This window comes from Mchenga conophoros, linkage group LG3, assembly GCF_057382185.1.
Source record: "Mchenga conophoros isolate Kocher_MC1m ecotype Shallow Benthic linkage group LG3, M_conophoros_male_GT1.1, whole genome shotgun sequence".
NCBI classification, from domain to species: Eukaryota; Metazoa; Chordata; class Actinopteri; order Cichliformes; family Cichlidae; genus Mchenga; species Mchenga conophoros.
Window position 1 is genome coordinate 83,055,593 of NC_140528.1, and position 21,088 is coordinate 83,076,680.

Genomic DNA, 21,088 nt, shown 5'->3' on the forward strand with positions numbered 1-21,088 from the left:
GGCCAACAATGTAACTAAGCAGTTGAAGGAGTGGGAGAGGAATTCAGCGCGTGCAAGATAAAAGTCAAATTCCACATATTTCAGTCCACCAACAATCTGAGGAATTCCACACATCAGAAAACACCCAGCACCTGTGGTAGCTCCCAAAGTAGGCCACGATGTTTTTGTGCTTGCACTCCTTCATCATGGTAATCTCCTGCTGGATGGGGGTGATGTCATCACCTGAGCACAGACAGCACAGCGAGGGTTTACTGACTCATGACAGCTAACTTCACACAGTTACAGAACAGCAAAACATAGCTAGACAACTGGGAGGACTGGTAGCTTCTCCATGGAGCAAGGGATGTAGTGAATCTGGGAAATTCCTTTAGTGGAAAAAAATACTGCACACCCACGTGGTGCTCAGTGTTATCAGCTGTGTTGGATACAGTGAAATCAGGTCTGTTTTTTACAACTACTCAAATGGCACCATTAGTTATTCAAGGATAGGTTCACTTTTTTTCATTTCTAAGCTAGAAAAGGACTCAATCCGTTCCTTATATCATTCCAGTATAACCCATATACTGGACAATATATACGGGACAAATCCAAAAGAAAATCTTTGTAGTGCAAAACACCTTCCTTTAAAAAGAAGTTCATGAAAGCAAAGATGGCAGTAACAAAGACTTACACAAAGCTCCATACAGCATTACCACTTTGACTCTTTAGTACTTTCTATATGAACACAGCAGACTTCTAATAATCGTAGTTATCGGGCCTTTCGTCAATTTTTCACCCATAAATCCTGAAGTTGACCTTTGACTCTGATGGATGTAAAAGAATTTGATTGGATTGTAAACATGACCCCACTCTCACTCACACTTCATCTATAATAAAGAAATGAATATTACTGATAATAGCATAGTGGTGATAGGAGGGCCCAGCCACGCCTCTGTGATCAGAGCAATAACATCACAGTTAGCAACATGTGTGACAAAGCAATATAATAAGCCATTGCTTGATTGCTTAATCCTGTTGTTGCTGTGCTGTAAACTGTAAAACAGCTGATGTGACTGTGACAAAGTGGAGAAGCAGTTGTAATTCTCTCCATTTGTCCCATATGTGTTTACCTTTTTTTTGCACATTGTACACATTATTCTGTTTCTATGTATTTGCTATGATTTGCTATTTGTCAAGTAACATTGCTTCACTCACTATCCCGGGTTTGTTTGTGTAAGCGTTTTGTTGCCGGCAAATCAAACACTCTGCAAATTAAGACAAATACTAAGTTATGTTTCTTTATACTTTATTATGTTACAGATTAAGTCATTTGTTCATACTTACTCTGTTTGTCTTTTCAGTCATCATGAGTGTCAGGTGTGGGGAAACGCCCGCTTGGCATTTCCTCATTTTAAAGTCCTGATCATGTCACACATGACATCATCAGGTCAAACCATGTGGAGGGGTTTCTTTTTCCAGAGAGATGCTTCCTTTTGTTTGTGTTAATGTTTAAAGGGATTTGTTGAATGTTTTTCCTTTTGTTAATACTGCCATTTAGTTGTGTAAATGTGCATATTAGAAGTGTGTAGAGGTTTTGTGTTTTTAGATAACCTGAGTAGAGTTTTAGATCCCTCAGTTGAGTGAGTGGTACTGGCTGGGCAATTGGAGGGAAATTGATGGCCCTATTTAAAGCCAGTCTCTACCAGATGCAGGAGAGAGGAGAGGTGAGCTGTGTCACCGGAGCCATGTGATGTTGAGTTTTGTTAAATGAATTGATTTGGGGAAAGTTTTGTTAAGTTATACATTAAATTAAGTTCACTGCAAATAAATTGCTCACCTTGGAAACCCAAAATGTCTGCATAGTCTGCTTCCCTACCACCTTCCTTGACGTTCGAGTCTGACTACTTCACACAGTTTAATTTCCAAAACTTGCATATGATCCTCAGTTTGCAGCTGGACTATCACATAGCAGCTGGAGCAGTCTCAGATGGAGGCCAGTCCACTGCTGCCACCTGTGGCCAAGTGCCATAGCCTACTACTAGATGAACTTGTGACACACATCTGCAGTAGAGGCTGAGTGGCTGCTCTCACACCTGGAGCATCCAAATCGACCCACAAACACGTTGAAAGATGCAATGCCATCAATGTGGATTGTCAAGACTGAGAGACCTCTTCCCTCTGACCCCTCCCCAAACCCTCAAACCCTCCTACCCACCTCGACATACAAACTCTGTGTGGCTTCACGTGTTCTGTTGATGTTTACATGATCGAAATAACTTGAACACAAACACAAACAAACAAAGAGGAAGACCGCACCGGAAGGAAAAAACTACAAGTCCCAGCATCCTCTGTGTTTAGGGAGCAGCAGTGAAAGTGAAAGTATTGAGCCTCCTTTCAGAGCAGCAGGAGGAGGAAGGTGGAGCTGAGGCAGGTGAGTGTTTACATGAATATGTTTCTTCTTATGACATAAAATAATTCCACGCTGTTCGTGTCTGTGGGTGAAATGTGAGGCCGGTCGGCTCCTCTGAGCGCTGGTTTCCTGTAAGTAGAGAGGAAGTGAGTTTAGCTGAGCCTCCGTTTAGTGTGAGAGAGCAGGAGGAGAGTGAGAGCTGTGCTGAGGCAGGGTGAGTGTTAACACTGCTCTGACATTACTGTGTCTCTGTGGCGGGAACAACAGGCTCCGTCAGTGGAGGCAAAAATAATCAGACTTTGGTTTTTCAAAGGAAACAACTTTATGTCGGAAGTTCCCGCACGCTCATTGGATAACGATGTGTCAATCTCGACCTATTAGCCAATGAGCGTGCGGATTCACAGAAAGACCCGCCTTTATCACGGGACTTTAAAAACTACAATGGCGACAGAAACTCCGTGAGTGGCAAGGGTGTAGATTTGGTTGTGGCATTGGTGGGGACGGATGATTCAACCATCGACCCCTGCCCCGTTTCTTAGTTTTTCCTTTTTGTTTTTGCTTCTTGATAAAAAGAGGAGAAATATTCTTGCCTACATGTGCTATTCTACATGCTTTTAAACCGTTTAAAATTACAATTCATAGTTTTATATGTGAATTATGTGATGTTAAATTACTATTAAGCAAATGACTGACTAAGTATTTCAGGCTTTAGTTTACTTCAGCCATATTCCATATAAATCAGGTATCATACAAAAGTAAAAATGGCTTCAAATGCAGTCAAGACAATAAAAGAATATGACTTTAAGGACTTAACAACATTACTTCAGTTATAGTACACCAACATCTCTGATACATTAGCACTAAGGGAACACTGAATGATCTGGTGGGTTTTGTCCATAAAACTACTCATCTAAGATTACCACAAAGTAAATGATCTCTCAGCAACATTATGCAACATTTCAGGCACTACTGCCCTCTATCAAATCAGTGAGCTGGGATGTTTAATTCTAAACATGAACTACTGTTACAGCAACAGATATGGACTACATGCCCACACAACAAACACATGCCTGCTCCTCTCGTTAGCTGAAATGAACTGCTGGCATATTTGTTTTACATCTATACTGTCCAGTCTCTCCTGGTGGACATGGAATCACATTATTCGTGGTTACATACAATTTTAGACTGATTTGGACCAAGCCTAGCACCTACTTGCCAACCTTGAGACCTCAGAATTAGGGAGACCTAAAGGGGCTGGGGGGGGAGGGGGGGGGATACATGTACATATATATATACAAAAAACTTGAAACTTACAGTGTTTATTTATCGGATAAAATAAGTTAAATGTCACTGTTATTATTGTCCAGCCGGAAACAGGCCGGGGGTGTCCAACTTCAGAGGCTGCGTCCACCTGAGGACGCGGCCTTAGTGGTCTAAGTGGGCCGGGTCCTCCGAAAGCTGGGTAGACCGGAAATGAGCGACTGTGAAATTGGACGGTCTAGCCTTCAGAATTACGTCACCTGCCGTCTGTTCCTTGCTGTCTAAAATATAACCGGACGCTGGCGTAGATGGTCGAATAAACTGCTGTTTTCACACAGCAGTTTATTCAGCTGTGTGAGAACCCGGCATAGCCTGTAACGTTATTGTGACGGACACATTATATGAGTGAACTTGACTTTAAGTGACTTACAGGTTTCTTTGAAAAACAATTTCTTATATGCAGGTTCTTCCTTTGCGCTTCCATCCTCCTCTCCTCCTCGCAGCGCAGGTTTGCCACTGCTGGAACTAAACAGAGCTCCCTGAAAGGCTCAGCCAATCACATTGGCCATATTTGTCACATGATGTAGGACTCCAGTAGAGAACGTAATTTAACTTTTTCTGCTCCGCTCGCTGAACGAGACGCTGACAGATCGTTTTTTTCTTACTATCGGGTTTGTTTTTCTTTACTCGAAGAGATCAAATTATTGGTGGGGACACGTCCCTTCCGTCCATGCCAAATCTACGCCCTTGGTGAGTGGAGTTCAATGTGACATTATGAAACTGTGACGTTTGAGCCACTTCCTGTTCTCAGTCCCAGCGTCCTGATCACCGAGGTTTCTGTTGCTCTGATATCTGATATTGATTATATTGGTAAACAGGCTGTAGCATAAACATCAGGTCTGTTCTGAAAACTGGCTTTATTTTTTCAAAGTAAGAGAATATCTGTGGTCTGATACCGCGGGCTCATGGGCTAAGGACTTGGATTGACAAGTCAAGCGCAGATGATTGTGTTGTTTCTTATAAAGGCTTGTGTGTGTGTGCCTTCCTGTGTGTGTCCTTGTGTCAGTGGAACTGAATCAGTGTGTTAGAGAAAGTGCTCCTCTGCTGTGCCGTCATCGTGTGGATGCTTCTTTTAAAGTTGGAACTCATGTCTTTATGATCTACTTCATTTCATTGAACCTTTATTTCTAACCATGAAGTCCCTTTGAGGTTACAGCCTCCTGGTTAGGTTTAGGCTGTTATTGTGCTTCAGGCTGAAATATGAGGAGTAAGGAGTGGGGCTGGTTAGCCCTCATGACCCTCACCATAACACATACGTCACAGGACAGTGTTTACCACAGAAACTCCATGAAATGATCAATGAGAACTTTAGAAACCCGTCAGTGTGATGCTTCCAGTACAACAGCACCTCTGAGTGTGTGTGTTTGCCTCTCAGACTAACTCCACCCTGACATCAAGAAGATGGAGGAAGAGGATGGAGCAGGATCTGCAGCATCCAGCTGTGTGTCTGTAAGGAGTGACCGGTCCAAAGACATACCTCCATGGTTCAGTAATGAACCTGCAGCAACAATGTAAGAGAGCTGCTGACTCATTTATTCAGTGTAAATAATGATTTTTGATGCAATGGGAGAAGAAAAATGACAAAAACAGTTTTAAAAATAAGGATTAAAATATTAAAAACTATGTTTTTGAGTTTCCTGATGTAGCACAAAAATATATGAACATAACTGTATATAGGACAGATATTTTACGGTTCTTTTAGGCAGCACCAAAAAACAAAAAGACTATTTTTAAGCTGTCTGAGGTAGTGAGTCAACATGTCACACTGGGTCAAAGGTCAGGGAGTAAAAGTGTGTTTTAAAGGAGGTTTAAAAGCAGCGAGTGAAGGAGCCTGTCGAGGTAAATCGTTCCATAACTGATCAAATTCAGTTGGTGGACCTCTGTGTGAAATCAAGCATCTGGTTCACAGAGAGGATAACCCTCACATGGGCTGTACAACATTATATAGGGAGACAAAAACAGAGCTTATCGTAGCCATCGCTCTCTCGCATGGACGTGGCAGTCTTGCTGTCTGCTGCGAATCCTCCCCGTACCTCCGTGACCTCGTCTGGTATCTGCTCCCTCCTCTGTAAGAGACAGTAAAGGAAAACACGTCTCTGCCTAGTCTTGAAAATCTAATCTTATCATCCATTGTTCTTCTAGGGCCTCTTCTTCTTGTGGCCTCAGCTAACTGCTAATATTTAAATGGCTAACATTAACATGTGTGCCATTAAAGTACCAAAAGGTACTTTAATGGCACATTTTTTTTCAAAAACTTACTCAAGTAAACGTAACGGAGTAAATGTAACTCGTTACTACCCACCTCTGGACTTGACTGCGGTAGTTTGTAACCAAAGATCATCACACTGCCCCTCTGATTGTCGCCCCCCAACTACTCTTTCAAGGATTGTCAGGTTGGAGATTGGCCTATAATTAGCTAAGACAGCTGGGTCTAGGGATGCTTTTTAAGTAAAGGTTTAACTACAGCCAGCTAGGGATGGGTACCGTTTACATTTGAAAACCTGCTAAATCAGAATCAGTTGCTGATGATGGCTTTTTTCTTTTACATCAATCACGTATAATCTTAACTCAAAGTGAACATAGACTTGATTGCTCAGATCAGCCAATTCAAAATGCTAATTCAATCAACTCTGAGTTTATTTCTAGACTCAGTTTGTTGGCCCTGCACCTTAAATATTGTTTTCACATCTTATGTCACGGCTAGCGGGGCGAGCCATGTTGAATTTAATAAAGGACCCAAGATGCCGACACTGCTGTGACGTGAGTGAGCTGTATTGCAACGGTGAAGTGCAGTGGAGATGGCCTGTGCAGAAGCTAAGATAACCTCTACTGAAAAAACCAAAAAACTAACCTGAAACCTTAAACGGAGACACGGGGAGACAACACAGACGAACCAGCAACAAGCAGGAGAAAACAAAGGGCTCATATACACAAAAGAGCCATCAGGGAATGAGAAAAGGGAGACACAGCAGGATTCATTGGACATAACCAGACAAGGGGAAGCAAAAGTAGACACACTAACATAGGACATGGCACTGTCAAAATAAAACAGGAAGTGAACACAGAGACACAATACTAACACAGTACAGAGGGAACACAGAAACCAAAACCTCAGAACTAGAAAATCTTAATCAGAATGAAATTGTAACAAAAGACAATAACAATCAAAACAAAACCACTGAGTCCACAGACTCGGGACATACATCGGCTCAAACTGTGGTCATAAATATTTTGTACTTGTAAATCTGACTGTGGAGTTGTGAACTGAGATTTGTAACATTGTAAAACAAAATATCTGGAAAGTTCATGTTTTTGCGTTCATTGATTTGTGTGTGTAAAAATGTAAAAATGTAATAAATGTAAGAAACATTAGAACTACTTTTGCTGACACAAAGTTTGGCGAGCACTGCAAGTTGTCCCTTTAAACCAGTCACTGATATAAAGAGAGCACCTTGTTCCAGGGCATCTGAGCATGGAGGGAAAGCTTTATGCAGGAAATGGTAAGAGCTGTTGGGACTAAAGAAACTGAGCAGAAAACTACAGACATCTGGAAACTGAGTTGTTAATTCTCAGTGGGATCAGCAGGACTAGCAAAGCTTCACCATGACAGTCATCTGATTGACTGAACCCATCCAAACATCACTTCATGGACCTTTAGCTTGTGTCTGTGTGTGGACAGACATAACATGAGCTAATTATACATTACTCCTCCACAGAGTGGACCAGCAGAGAGCAGAGGTTTCCACTGGTCAGTCTGCACAGCAACATCAAACACACCTGGACTCTGTGGTTATGGTTTGTAGTACTACGTTTACATTTGTTCTTTTCAGTCACCTCTATGCTGCACTTTGTGGACCAGAGGATTGTCAGTGTGTCCAACATAAGTCAGAGTTTGGGCTCCATGATTTCAGTCAGATTGGGGTGACTGTAGCTCAGGAGGGGAGCAGGTCAGCTACTAGTTAGGTTTGTGAATCAAACCCTGGCTGGCAAATGTACTGGGTAACGTACTAAACCCAAGCTGCCCTCTGATGCATCCATCAGAGTGTGAAAGAAAGTATTTAAGCATAGAACAATGTGCTTGGTTGAATGAGGCATGTTGTATAAAATGCTTTGTGTGCACAGAGTATCAAAGAGAGCTATATAAGAACCAGTCCATTTACCACTGGGTAATTCATATAGTCTTCTTTTCCAGCGGCTGGAGGACAACATCACCATGTTTGTGAAGAACGAGCTGAAGAAGATCCAGAAGCTTCTGAGTCCAGATCACCCAGAAACTTTAAAGAGCCAGATGGAGGATGAGGAGATGTTTGAAGGTGAGGATGAAGATGAAAGAAAGAGCTGCAGAGAAGCATTTCTGAAGATCACACTCCACTTCTTGAGGAGACTTAAGCAGCATGAGATGGCTGACCATCTGCAGAGCAGTAAGAGAATTTCTCTAAAGACTGAATATTGATCTTTCCTAATAGCTCAAGAAATGGACCAATAGACATTCATCCTTTCAGGGTACTGAAAGGCTATGATATTTATTATATAATATTTGTTTCTGAATTTCTTATTTTCAGAAATATTTGCTTCACTCCGTAAACGTGAACTTAAAGCCCAACTGAAGAAGAAGTTCCAGTGTGTGTTTGAGGGCATCGCTAAAGCAGGAAGCCCAACCCTCCTGAATCAGATCTACACAGAGCTCTACATCACAGAGGAAGGGACTGCAGAGGTCAATGAGGAACATGAGGTCAGACAGATTGAAACAGCATCCAGGAAACCAGACAGACCAGAAACAACAATCAGACAAGAAGACATCTTTAAAGCCTCACCAGGAAGAGACGAACCAATCAGAACAGTGCTGACAAAGGGAGTGGCTGGCATTGGGAAAACAGTCTTAACACAGAAATACAGCCTGGACTGGGCTGAAGACAAAGCCAACCAGGACATCCAGTTCATATTTCCATTCACTTTCAGAGAGCTGAATGTGCTGAAAGAGGAAAAGTTCAGCTTGGTGGAACTTGTTCATCACTTCTTTAATCAAACTAACGAATCAGGAATCTGCAGGCTTGAAGACTTCCAGGTTGTGTTCATACTTGATGGTCTGGATGAGTGTCGACTTAATTTGGACTTCCACAAAACTAAAATCCTGACTGAAACAAGAAAGTCCACCTCATTGGATGAGCTGCTGACAAACCTCATCAGAGGGAACCTGCTCCCTTCTGCTCGCCTTTGGATAACAACACGACCTGCAGCAGCCAATCAGATCCCTCCTCAGTGTGTCGACATGGTGACAGAGGTCAGAGGGTTCACTGACCCACAGAAGGAGGAGTACTTCAGGAAGAGATTCAGAGATGAGGAGCAGGCCAGCAGGATCATCTCCCACATCAAGAAAGCTCGAAGCCTCCATATCATGTGTCACATCCCAGTCTTCTGCTGGATCACTGCTACAGTTCTGGAGGATGTGCTGGAAACCAGAGAGGGAGGAGAGCTGCCCAAGACCCTGACTGAGATGTACATCCACTTCCTGGTGGTTCAGGCCAAAGTCAAGAGGATCAAATATGATGGAGGAGCTGAGACAGATCCACACTGGAGTCCAGAGAGCAGGAAGATAATTGAGTCACTGGGAAAACTGGCTTTTGATCAGCTGCAGAAAGGAAACCTGATCTTCTATGAACCAGACCTGACAGAGTGTGGCATCGATATCAGAGCAGCCTCAGTGTACTCAGGAGTGTTCACACAGATCTTTAAAGAGGAGAAACAACTGTACCAGGACAAGGTGTTCTGCTTTGTTCATCTCAGTGTTCAGGAGTTTCTGGCTGCTCTTCATGTCCACCTGACCTTCATCAACTCTGGACTCAATCTGCTGGAAGAACAACAAACAACGTCCATGTGGTCTAAACTATTTGATAAACCAAAACTCCAATCTCTCCACCAGAGTGCTGTGAACAAGGCCTTACAGAGTCCAAATGGACACCTGGACTTGTTCCTCCGCTTCCTCCTGGGTCTTTCAATGCAGACCAATCAGACTCTCCTACGAGGTCTGCTGACACAGACAGGAAGTAGCTCACAGACCAATCAGGAAGCAGTTCAGTACATCAAGGAGAAGCTCAGTGAGAATCTGTCTGCAGAGAAAAGCATCAATCTGTTTCACTGTCTGAATGAACTGAATGATCGTTCTCTAGTGGAGGAGATCCAACAGTCCCTGAGATCAGGAAGTCTCTCCACAGATAAACTGTCTCCTGCTCAGTGGTCAGCTCTGGTCTTCATCTTACTGTCATCAGAAAAAGATCTGGATGTGTTTGACCTGAGGAAATACTTTGCTTCAGAGGAGGCTCTTCTGAGGCTGCTGCCAGTGGTCAAAGCCTCTAAAAAAGCTCTGTAAGTTATAAAGTTTTTATTATTTAATTTGGTTGGTATGTTATGGAAAAACACACTGCCATCAACTTCTGTTTTGTTTTTGTCAAAATCACTGTAATATAATCACTGTACCTTTATATACACGTGACTTGTATTAATGCTGCTGCCCTCTTGTGGCTAAAGTGTAATTATGTTATTGTTATTAGGGAGGATTTGAGAGTAACATGCCAAGTGAGTCAGCACCTTCGCTTTAGCTTAAAAATCCAAATTCTTATGTCATCAGTTATAGTTGCATGTATTCATTATCATAATTTAACCTTTAATATTGATGTCTTAAATTTATTTTGAGTAAAGTAGCAATAATTTTATGGTTTATTAAATAAATACATCACTAATGAATCATTTATTTCAGTAATTAATTAAAAAAATATATTGATAATGAATTATCGGTTAATTTCATTTAAAATAATTCATTATTTATTTATGTACAATTCTAATTAGTTAATTACATATTTAATCAATTATTGGTTTGTTTTCTATTTTAATTATTTTACTGACACATTTAATGAATTATTTAATGATGTATTTATTTAATTCACGTTGCTACTCCTGGCCCTGCATCGCTGTTCATAAATACATTTTATTTGTCAGCTTCACCCATCAAAGTCAGGGAGCGGGGTTAATGCTGATCAAGTCAAAACCATTGCTTTGGTCTGGTGGGCGTTCTTTTAGTGGGCTTTTCTCAATACTAAGTAGGCCTACACACCAGGATTTGGACATGTGTGGACCCAAACTATACTTAAACTTTACCCTTTTTTGTGTGTCACCAAATACACTTTAATATTTTCTAGACAAGAATGTAGTGGCATAATCTTTAACCTCTTTTGGCTCCAAACAGAAGTGACAGACTTGAGCAGGGTTCATTTAAAGGCTGACAGAAGTGGAGTGGTGACGGGGAGATGTTTGACAGGACAGTGTTTCAGCCTCCACAGGTTCATGTTGTGCTCCATCAGTCAGTGAAGATGAAGTCAGTGCTGATGAGGCTGTAGAGTGTGTGAGGGATGTGAATGAGGATGATGAAGATCTGATGATAGCAGATAAAAACAGGCTGCAGAGACTTTGAGCCATACAGGGCACACAGTGTGTGTACAGAACAGCTGAAATCATTATGGAGGCCTCACTGGGATATGGAAGCATCACAGTACAGCTTCAGTGAAGCATTAAAGTCTCTGATATGAGATGAGAAATGAAGCAGCCAGAGCTTTTTCATGAGTGGAAATCCACTGTGACTGTGAGCTGCTGCTACAGCCTCCAGATTAGCCAGCAGCTCATCCTGCTCAACATTTCCTCACCAACTTTAATGGAAGTGTGATGTTTTCAGCTGGAGTGATGGTCAGGGTGGCCTCCCTCTCCTCTTCTTCTCCTCTTCCTCTTTCCTTTGTAAAGCCACTTCTGCTGCTTTCATTCATTTGGAAGTCCTGTAGCTGAGTTTGGGAGAGACTAACAGCCTCGGCAGCAGAGGGGAGAAAGGCTGTAACACCACCACTTTACTCTGTTCTACCTGTCACATCATTTTATCAGGAAACAAATATGCTCATGTTTTTACTATGTTTGTCTTGAAGATGTAAGAAGATCACATGGTGCTTTTTATTATTGTGTTGGTTTGTTTCCTGTCTCTTGGATGGAGCCCAGCTGTGCGTGGCCCCTGGGCCTGTGGTCAGAGTGTGTGCTGGATAATCCGGCCCAGGATGAGGCCAAACTGACATGGGATGAAATGTCTGTCACATAATTGAGCTTAGTGTAGTTTCACTTCTGCACAATTTAAAAACAACCAAAACTTTTTTCTGTCTTTTCTGTGTTATACTGTAGACTTTCTTTGATACTGTGTCCAAAAGGAGCAGCTTTTACTTTGAAGGGGAGGCGTCTCTGTTTCCTCTTCAGGTTGGATGATGGAAGCAAATTAGTGTGTGATGTTCTTTCAGTGTTGCACTTTGTAGACGCTCCCTGAGCACTGGTCTCACAGCCAGCTGCACATAGAGACCAGTGTTGTTAGTCCAGGTCAGAAGATGACTTGTTGGAATGAAAATGAGCTTGTAGTTTGTCTGCTTTAATAATGTGACTGGAAAAAGGTGTTGGACTTCAAATATGTCCATTTCTTTCACACTTCACCTTTAAAAGTGAAGCCTTGTGGTTCCTGGAAGGAAAAACACGACTTTTTCAAGTCTTTGTCCTGTTTTTATGAGAAATGTACGACTTTAATGTGAAACATTCAGAGTTTTTTCTCTTGTTGTGTTTGTTTGAAGCTGCTTCCTGTTGGCTTCAGCTGTTTGGAGTTTCCATTTTCTAAACTTCTACATTCTGAACCTTCTTCAGCTCTGAACAGATGATGAAACACTGAATGATTTCAAGCTCACACTTTGTCTAATAAACTTACATCTTTCATTCTTTATACAGATTGAGTTACTGTGGTTTGTCAGAGATCAGCTGTGATTATCTGGCAGCAGCACTGAAGTCCAACCCCTCCCATCTGAGAGAGCTGGAGCTGAGCTACAACTACAACCTGCAGGATTCAGGAGTGAAGCATCTGTGTGGTTTCCTGGAGAGTCCAGGATGTGGACTTGAAACTCTGGGGTCAGTCAGCATGTTTTAGTTGTGCTGAGATGAATATGATGTGAAAGTTGTGCTGACACTAAACTGCAGACATCAGGCTGATATTATACTGATCCACACTGAGGATCTTCATGGTAAAGTCTGTTTTCTTCTTCTCTGGTTTAGTCCATTGACTGCAGCAGAACAATGTTCACATTTCAAACAGTGATACTCAACGTATGGCCCGCGGCCCACACGCGGCCTGCCCACCTTTCCTGATTCAGAGAGAGGGGACCCTGATTAACTGTGTAGTGTTCTTCCTCACAGTTCTAAGTATCAGACACAACAATGAATAATCCACAGCTGACTGTCTTTAGCAGGTCAAAGGTCACGGCACACAGCAGACAGTGGGAAATATTATAACTCTGATCATTTATCAGCACATATCCATATGTATAAAAACAAAGCTGACACTGTGAGACTTGATCAGAGGTGTGATCATCACAGCAGAGGCCTTTGTGTCAAAGTCACTGAGGATCAAACAGAAACACATGAAGCAGATTTTCCTGTTCTGGCTTTTTATAGCAGATAACCTTCAAAATATTCTGCAGTCCATCAAAAACTGAAGCAAACCATGAATCAACATGTGAACATGAGCTGATGCTGCTGAAGTGAAGCAAAGTTACAGAGGTTTGATTACAGACACAGCTGAGAGTTTGTAATCTGTCATCATTTTAAAAGGTTTACATTTCTTCAGTATTGAACAGCAGAAATGAGGCTTTGTTTTGGGAGGCCGACAGCAGTGAACACAACAGCAGACTGGTGCGTAATAAGCAGTGAATAATGCAGGAAACAGATTTTTGAAGGTAAACTGTTCTTGAAGTACACTGAGAGAGAGAGAGCTGTGCAGGAAGTAAACGTCAAAGTCAGAGAGAATTCATGACGATGTTCATCAAACGTAAAGCGTAGTTTGGATCTTCTTCTGCTGCTGGTTCAGTCAGTTTTGGTTGGAGACAGATGAAACCTGCAGCTTCAGGATCTGTGAGCTGTCCACTTTCAGCCCCGACGGCGTGTCCGTGTACGTGCCGTCGAGTGAACGATCCACGCTCTGTGTTTCCATCTTTGTGTGTTTAGCTGCTCTCATTTACTGTTTTATCTGTTTGCTTGTTGTTGAAATACTTTTGGGAGCTTTAACCTGAGATTCTGGCAAAATACATTTATATTAAAAATCGATTCAGGATTGAATGAATCAACATCGCTTTATTCAAATTAAAACCATTTAAATAGGAAAATCCATTTTTTTACACCCACCTCTAATGCTGGGTAATGTCAGCTGGTCCATGTGCAGCTGGCTGTGAGGCTCAGGGAGCGTCTACAAAGTGCAACACTGAAAGAACATCATCCATAAATATTGAGTAATAACTGGACTCTCATACAGCGAGACTCAAATGCCTTTAAACATCAGCTTATCCTGCTGATCCAAGTCCAACACTGAGTTTGTAAAAACATGTTTGTCAATCATTTTGTTTGGTTTCTGAGGAAAATGATTCAATAACTTGCTGCTAATACACAACATTTCATCATATTTCCTCATAACCCTCTTTTGTCTGACCATTTGATCCCATTTGAATTTGCAATAAAGGATCCACAGAGTTTGGTGACAATAATGACAGTAGATGTTTGTGTGAAAGTGCTGGAAGCAAATGAGTGTGTGATGTTCTTTCAGTGTTGCACTTTGTAGACGCTCCCTGAGCACTGGTCTCACAGCCAGCTGCACATAGAGACCAGTGTTGTTAGTCCAGGTCAGAAGATGACTTGTTGGAATGAAAATGAGCTTGTAGTTTGTCTGCTTTAATAATGTGACTGGAAAAAGGTGTTGGACTTCAAATATGTCCATTTCTTTCACACTTCACCTTTAAAAGTGAAGCCTTGTGGTTCCTGGAAGGAAAAACACGACTTTTTCAAGTCTTTGTCCTGTTTTTATGAGAAATGTACGACTTTAATGTGAAACATTCAGAGTTTTTTCTCTTGTTGTGTTTGTTTGAAGCTGCTTCCTGTTGGCTTCAGCTGTTTGGAGTTTCCATTTTCTAAACTTCTACATTCTGAACCTTCTTCAGCTCTGAACAGATGATGAAACACTGAATGATTTCAAGCTCACACTTTGTCTAATAAACTTACATCTTTCATTCTTTATACAGATTGAGGAGCTGTGGTTTGTCAGAGATCAGCTGTGATTATCTGGCAGCAGCACTGAAGTCCAACCCCTCCCATCTGAGAGAGCTGGAGCTGAGCTACAACAACAAGCTGCAGGATTCAGGAGTGAAGCATCTGTGTGGTTTCCTGGAGAGTCCAGGATGTGGACTTGAAACTCTGGGGTCAGTCAGCATGTTTTAGTTGTGCTGAGATGAATATGATGTGAAAGTTGTGCTGACACTAAACTGCAGACATCAGGCTGATATTATACTGATCCACACTGAGGATCTTCATGGTAAAGTCTGTTTTCTTCTTCTCTGGTTTAGTCCATTGACTGCAGCAGAACAATGTTCACATTTCAAACAGTGAGACTCAACGTATGGCCCGCGGCCCACACGCGGCCTGCCCACCTTTCCTGATTCAGTGAGAGGGGACCCTGATTAACTGTGTAGTGTTCTTCCTCACAGTTCTAAGTATCAGACACAACAATGAAAAATCCACAGCTGACTGTCTTTAGCAGGTCAAAGGTCACGGCACACAGCAGACAGTGGGAAATATTATAATTCTGATCATTTATCAGCACATATCCATATGTATAAAAACAAAGCTGACACTGTGAGACTTGATCAGAGGTGTGATCATCACAGCAGAGGCCTTTGTGTCAAAGTCACTGAGGATCAAACAGAAACACATGAAGCAGATTTTCCTGTTCTGGCTTTTTATAGCAGATAACCTTCAAAATATTCTGCAGTCCATCAAAAACTGAAGCAAACCATGAATCAACATGTGAACATGAGCTGATGCTGCTGAAGTGAAGCAAAGTTACAGAGGTTTGATTACAGACACAGCTGAGAGTTTGTAATCTGTCATCATTTTAAAAGGTTTACATTTCTTCAGTATTGAACAGCAGAAATGAGGCTTTGTTTTCAGAGGCCGACAGCAGTGAACACAACAGCAGACTGGTGCGTAATAAGCAGTGAATAATGCAGGAAACAGATTTTTGAAGGTAAACTGTTCTTGAAGTACACTGAGAGAGAGAGAGCTGTGCAGGAAGTAAACGTCAAAGTCAGAGAGAATTCATGACGATGTTCATCAAACGTAAAGCGTAGTTTGGATCTTCTTCTGCTGCTGGTTCAGTCAGTTTTGGTTGGAGACAGATGAAACCTGCAGCTTCAGGATCTGTGAGCTGTCCACTTTCAGCCCCGACGGCGTGTCCGTGTACGTGCCGTCGAGTGAACGATCCACGCTCTGTGTTTCCATCTTTGTGTGTTTAGCTGCTCTCATTTACTGTTTTATCTGTTTGCTTGTTGTTGAAATACTTTTGGGAGCTTTAACCTGAGATTCTGGCAAAATACATTTATATTAAAAATCGATTCAGGATTGAATGAATCAACATCGCTTTATTCAAATTAAAACCATTTAAATAGGAAAATCCATTTTTTTACACCCACCTCTAATGCTGGGTAATGTCAGCTGGTCCATGTGCAGCTGGCTGTGAGGCTCAGGGAGCGTCTACAAAGTGCAACACAGAAAGAACATCATCCATAAATATTGAGTAATAACTGGACTCTCATACAGCGAGACTCAAATGCCTTTAAACATCAGCTTATCCTGCTGATCCAAGTCCAACACTGAGTTTGTAAAAACATGTTTGTCAATCATTTTGTTTGGTTTCTGAGGAAAATGATTCAATAACTTGCTGCTAATACACAACATTTCATCATATTTCCTCATAACCCTCTTTTGTCTGACCATTTGATCCCATTTGAATTTGCAATAAAGGATCCACAGAGTTTGGTGACAATAATGACAGTAGATGTTTGTGTGAAAATGCTGGAAGCAAATGAGTGTGTGATGTTCTTTCAGTGTTGCACTTTGTAGACGCTCCCTGAGCACTGGTCTCACAGCCAGCTGCACATAGAGACCAGTGTTGTTAGTCCAGGTCAGAAGATGACTTGTTGGAATGAAAATGAGCTTGTAGTTTGTCTGCTTTAATAATGTGACTGGAAAAAGGTGTTGGACTTCAAATATGTCCATTTCTTTCACACTTCACCTTTAAAAGTGAAGCCTTGTGGTTCCTGGAAGGAAAAACACGACTTTTTCAAGTCTTTGTCCTGTTTTTATGAGAAATGTACGACTTTAATGGGAAACATTCAGAGTTTTTTCTCTTGTTGTGTTTGTTTGAAGCTGCTTCCTGTTGGCTTCAGCTGTTTGGAGTTTCCATTTTCTAAACTTCTACATTCTGAACCTTCTTCAGCTCTGAACAGATGATGAAACACTGAATGATTTCAAGCTCACACTTTGTCTAATAAACTTACATCTTTCATTCTTTATACAGATTGAGTTACTGTGGTTTGTCAGAGATCAGCTGTGATTATCTGGCAGCAGCACTGAAGTCCAACCCCTCCCATCTGAGACAGCTGGACCTGAGCTCCAACAACAAGCTGCAGGATTCAGGAGTGAAGCATCTGTGTGGTTTCCTGGAGAGTCCAGGATGTGGACTTGAAACTCTGGGGTCAGTCAGCATGTTTTAGTTGTGCTGAGATGAATATGATGTGAAAGTTGTGCTGACACTAAACTGCAGACATCAGGCTGATATTATACTGATCCACACTGAGGATCTTCATGGTAAAGTCTGTTTTCTTCTTCTCTGGTTTAGTCCATTGACTGCAGCAGAACAATGTTCACATTTCAAACCTTCAAAGAAGAAGAAAAATCCTCCACTGGATAATTCACTGTGAAACTCTCAAACTCTTCATTCCACCTTAAAGTCTGTCTGACACTGAAATCCAAAGCAAAATGTGCGTTTGCTTTACAGACAGCAGTCCAACACAAACATACACACATCATCCAAAACACAGTCCAACATCCAAATCTCCTCCACTGCCAGCATGAATGATGGGAAAGAGAAGGAGGAACACTCTGACATTCAGGGTTAGAATGAGTTTCATGAAGCAGACTGTGAAGATCAAAGCTGCATTAGAAAGCTTACATGAATGAATGAGTGGACAGAAGTGGACAGAGATCATCTGAAGCACTTCAAAGGCTTTAAATCAGCACATTTCTCTTTATTCTTTATCAACTCTGTTAGTTTCTCTCAGTTTTCTGTGGAATGAAGCTAACAGCAGGCTAATAAGATGCTGACCAATAGGTTTCTATTAAAGGTTGTAATTTGTATATGAAAAAGTGCTTTGGCTCAGCAGGGATCAGCTTACAGGTAGAATACAGCTGCTGGATGGGATTAGCATGTCATAGCTATCTACCAAACTGCTAACTGGGGGATTTCAGGCCATCTATGGATCATTTTTGCTAACTGTTTATTCAGCTTAGGCTCACAGGGCTGCAGCCTGTGCCCTAGCTGTCATAGGGCAAGAGGCGTGGTCCACCTGCACAGGTGAGCAGTCCATCACAGGGCCAACAGAGAGAGACAGAGAAGCACTCTCTCACATCCACACCTACAGCCAATTTAGAAGCACCAATGAACCTAAGCAGCATTTCATTGGACTGTGGGAGAACATCCAACCTCCACAGAAAGGCCAACAAGCTTCAACCTACAACCTTCTTGCTTTAAGGCACTAGTGCCAACCACTTTTCCCCATTTCAGCCCAAATCCTGCATCTTCCTGTTTCTGACTCCAGGCCAGCTCCACTAACACTTTCTCATCAGACACTGCCACCTAGTGGAGGAAGTCTTAGTCCCATTTGAAGCTTCAGATTACAGTTAGTTCCTTTACAAAGAGGTGGAGGTGGTGGGGCCACAGCACCATCATCACTGAGTGCCATAGGACACTTAACCTTTGTTTCCATATGCTGGGAACTTCCTGTTGTTCCAAGGAGGACTGGAAAATGTGTGAAAATCTCCCAGTCAGTTCCTCACAGCACACTTCAATCATTTCCCTCCCACAGCATCAGGACCAGGGCTTTTTCTCTCTTTGCTCCCACTAAGAGATTTCCACACAAACACCTCATCAGTGGGACTCTCAGAGCTACCAGCCCTTTGCTACAATCACAAAGCTCTTCATTGAAATCAATGATATCAAAGCTGGAATCAAATGAGTCCAAGTCTTCTGCTGATTCAGCATCACATTCATCTTTGCTCCTTGTTCTGCATCCCCACCATGGACTTCATTCCTTTCCAAGCCAGCCTTGAGTGTCCTTTATTCAGCTCATCCTCTGCTTTACTTTTACACCTGATTTTAGCTGCTTTATCTCTCTTTCAACAAGTTTCTGTGCCTCAATCTTTTTCTTCTCTCCCTCATAACAAGACAGCTTCTTCTGCCTGAGAACATGTTGGAGTGATTTACTAATCCAGGGCTGCTTATTGGGGAAAATACTTCCTGTTTCCAAAGTAATCCCCATTTTTCCCAGAAAGAAATGTAAGTAGAAATCGATGATCTACGTGAGAACATGAGCCTTTAAAAAGTCCCAGTGGGTGCAGTCAAAGCAGTCCCTCAGTCCCAGTATAGAGTTTTTGGTCCAGACTGGAACAACTGTGTGCCCAGTTTGAGCTCTCTTCAGTCCTGTGACCTGACAGACCCAGAGGGGCCATCACATCACATTTAGAAGCTCCCCTAATGGAGCCACAACACATGTCCAACACTTAGTCTGTCTTGTTGGACCAACTGGAAGAAATGATTCAAGGACTTAGTCACAGAACAGAGATTCAAATCTCCAAAATCCAACTGGCTGCATCAGGACATATAGTCTGAAACTCTGCACAGTTTCCTGTTTGAAGCTGCTTCCTGTTGGCTTCAGCTGTTTGGAGTTTCCATTTTCTAAACTTCTACATTCTGAACCTTCTTCAGCTCTGAACAGATGATGAAACACTGAATGATTTCAAGCTCACACTTTGTCTAATAAACTTACATCTTTCATTCTTTATACAGATTGAGTTTCTGTGGTTTGTCAAAGATCAGCTGTGATTATCTGGCAGCAGCGCTGAAGTCCAACCCCTCCCATCTGAGAGAGCTGGAGCTGAGAGGAAACAACCTGAAGCATCCAGATGTGAAGCAGCTGTCTGATCTTCAGCAGAGTCCAGACTACAGACTGGAGACTCTGGTGTAAGTAGAGTGATGGAGTGAGTGGGTGGTGCTGTCAGCAGTATTGTACTAAACACAGTCAGTATGAAACAAAGATCCAGTGTTTCCTGTAAAGCTGCAGCTTCTCAGTGAAGCTGTGAGAGGAGAATGGTGACAGGCTTCAGGATTGGACACAAACACTTCCTGTTTCTGACCTTTATGGTCACCATGGTAACGGCTGACACGCTCTGATCAAACACTGTCAACAGCCAATCAGCTCTCTGAACAAAGCAGCACGCAGACCAATGACTGCATTCATGTCCAAGTTTAAAGCAGTGAAGAACACAGTCTGTAGGTGAGGAAGAATTTAGTGAGAGCAGATGTTTGGATGGAATTCCTCCAGTTAACAGCTGGAACCGTCCATCTGGATTGTTGGGCTTGTTGTTGGGGTTCCTACAGAGCTCAGAGTGGACACACCAAGGTTCTTCTAATGAATGAAAGTCCAAACTCAAACTAGGAGGGAAAAACATTTTCATCAACTTCAATAAAAATCCAAAGATTAGAAAAAGTGAAGCAACAATGAGTCCTAGTACAGTCCCAGCACTGAAGTCCCTGCTGCTCTTTATACTGGATGTGCTGCATCACTGACTGACAGCTGATGAAGAGTCTCTGGAAACACTCGTTTATCTCCTCTGCTCTTCCTTCTTCTCTCTGCAGGTGGAGGATATGATGGTAAACAGGACGGTGTGTGTGCTGAGAGAGGAGGAGCTGTGTCCTGATGATCCAGAGAGGTTGAAGCAGCAGCAGCTTGTGTGTAGAGACGCTCTGACTGGGCCATGTTACTGGGAGGTGGAGAGGAGAGCTTCATCCAGCAGTGACTGACAGAGGAATGAGAAGAAGTGCAGATGACTGTCAGTGCTGCAGAGTGAACTGCTCTGAGAACAGCTCCACTGTCAGACACAATGTAGAGTCCAGCATCATCCCTGTGTGTCCCTCTGGATCTGACAGAGGATCATCAGTGTATCTGGACTGCTCTGCTGCTGCTCTGTCCTTCTACAGTCTCTGCACAGTCTCTGTCTGACTCTGGCTTCAGACCCTCCTGGATCAAACTCACCTGGAAAAACTTTCAAATTCAAATTCAAATTTTATTTGTCACACACACAACCATACCCAGTATGACATGAGGTGAAATGCTTGTAGCTGTGCAATGCCCGACCATTAAATGACAGTGGTTTTAC

At 42.3% G+C, this 21,088-nt stretch overlaps 2 protein-coding genes across 4 annotated transcripts in view; one reads left to right on the top strand and one right to left on the bottom strand.

The window, feature by feature from the left end:
* The window catches only part of LOC146581136 (mitogen-activated protein kinase kinase kinase kinase 2-like), a 30,685-nt gene extending 28,997 nt beyond the window's left edge, over nucleotides 1–1,688 (bottom strand). The window contains exons 1-2 of one of the 2 annotated variants that reach the window (XM_085267508.1): nucleotides 1,324–1,688; nucleotides 132–222 (exon numbers count right to left, since the gene is read on the bottom strand). In XM_085267508.1, the coding sequence (XP_085123634.1) occupies nucleotides 132–187 (56 nt within the window). In that variant the 5' untranslated portion in view covers nucleotides 188–222; nucleotides 1,324–1,688. The remainder of the gene's footprint in view (nucleotides 1–131; nucleotides 223–1,323) is intronic. The other variant, XM_085267507.1, reaches the window with a different exon arrangement.
* Nucleotides 1,689–2,343: 655 nt separating this feature from the next.
* On the top strand, nucleotides 2,344–21,088 carry LOC146581137 (protein NLRC3-like). Of its 2 annotated transcripts, XM_085267502.1 has the most exons (10): nucleotides 2,344–2,410; nucleotides 5,085–5,220; nucleotides 7,426–7,504; nucleotides 7,902–8,130; nucleotides 8,272–10,072; nucleotides 12,506–12,682; nucleotides 14,839–15,015; nucleotides 17,172–17,348; nucleotides 19,719–19,892; nucleotides 20,568–21,088. In XM_085267502.1, exons 2-10 carry the CDS (start codon nucleotides 5,111–5,113, stop codon nucleotides 20,578–20,580), a joined length of 2,937 nt encoding a protein of 978 aa, XP_085123628.1. In that variant the 5' UTR covers nucleotides 2,344–2,410; nucleotides 5,085–5,110; the 3' UTR covers nucleotides 20,581–21,088. The 2 variants fall into 2 exon arrangements, with proteins under 2 accessions (XP_085123628.1, XP_085123629.1); XM_085267503.1 differs by lacking the exons at nucleotides 12,506–12,682; nucleotides 14,839–15,015; nucleotides 17,172–17,348; nucleotides 19,719–19,892; nucleotides 20,568–21,088 and having other exon boundaries at nucleotides 8,272–10,076.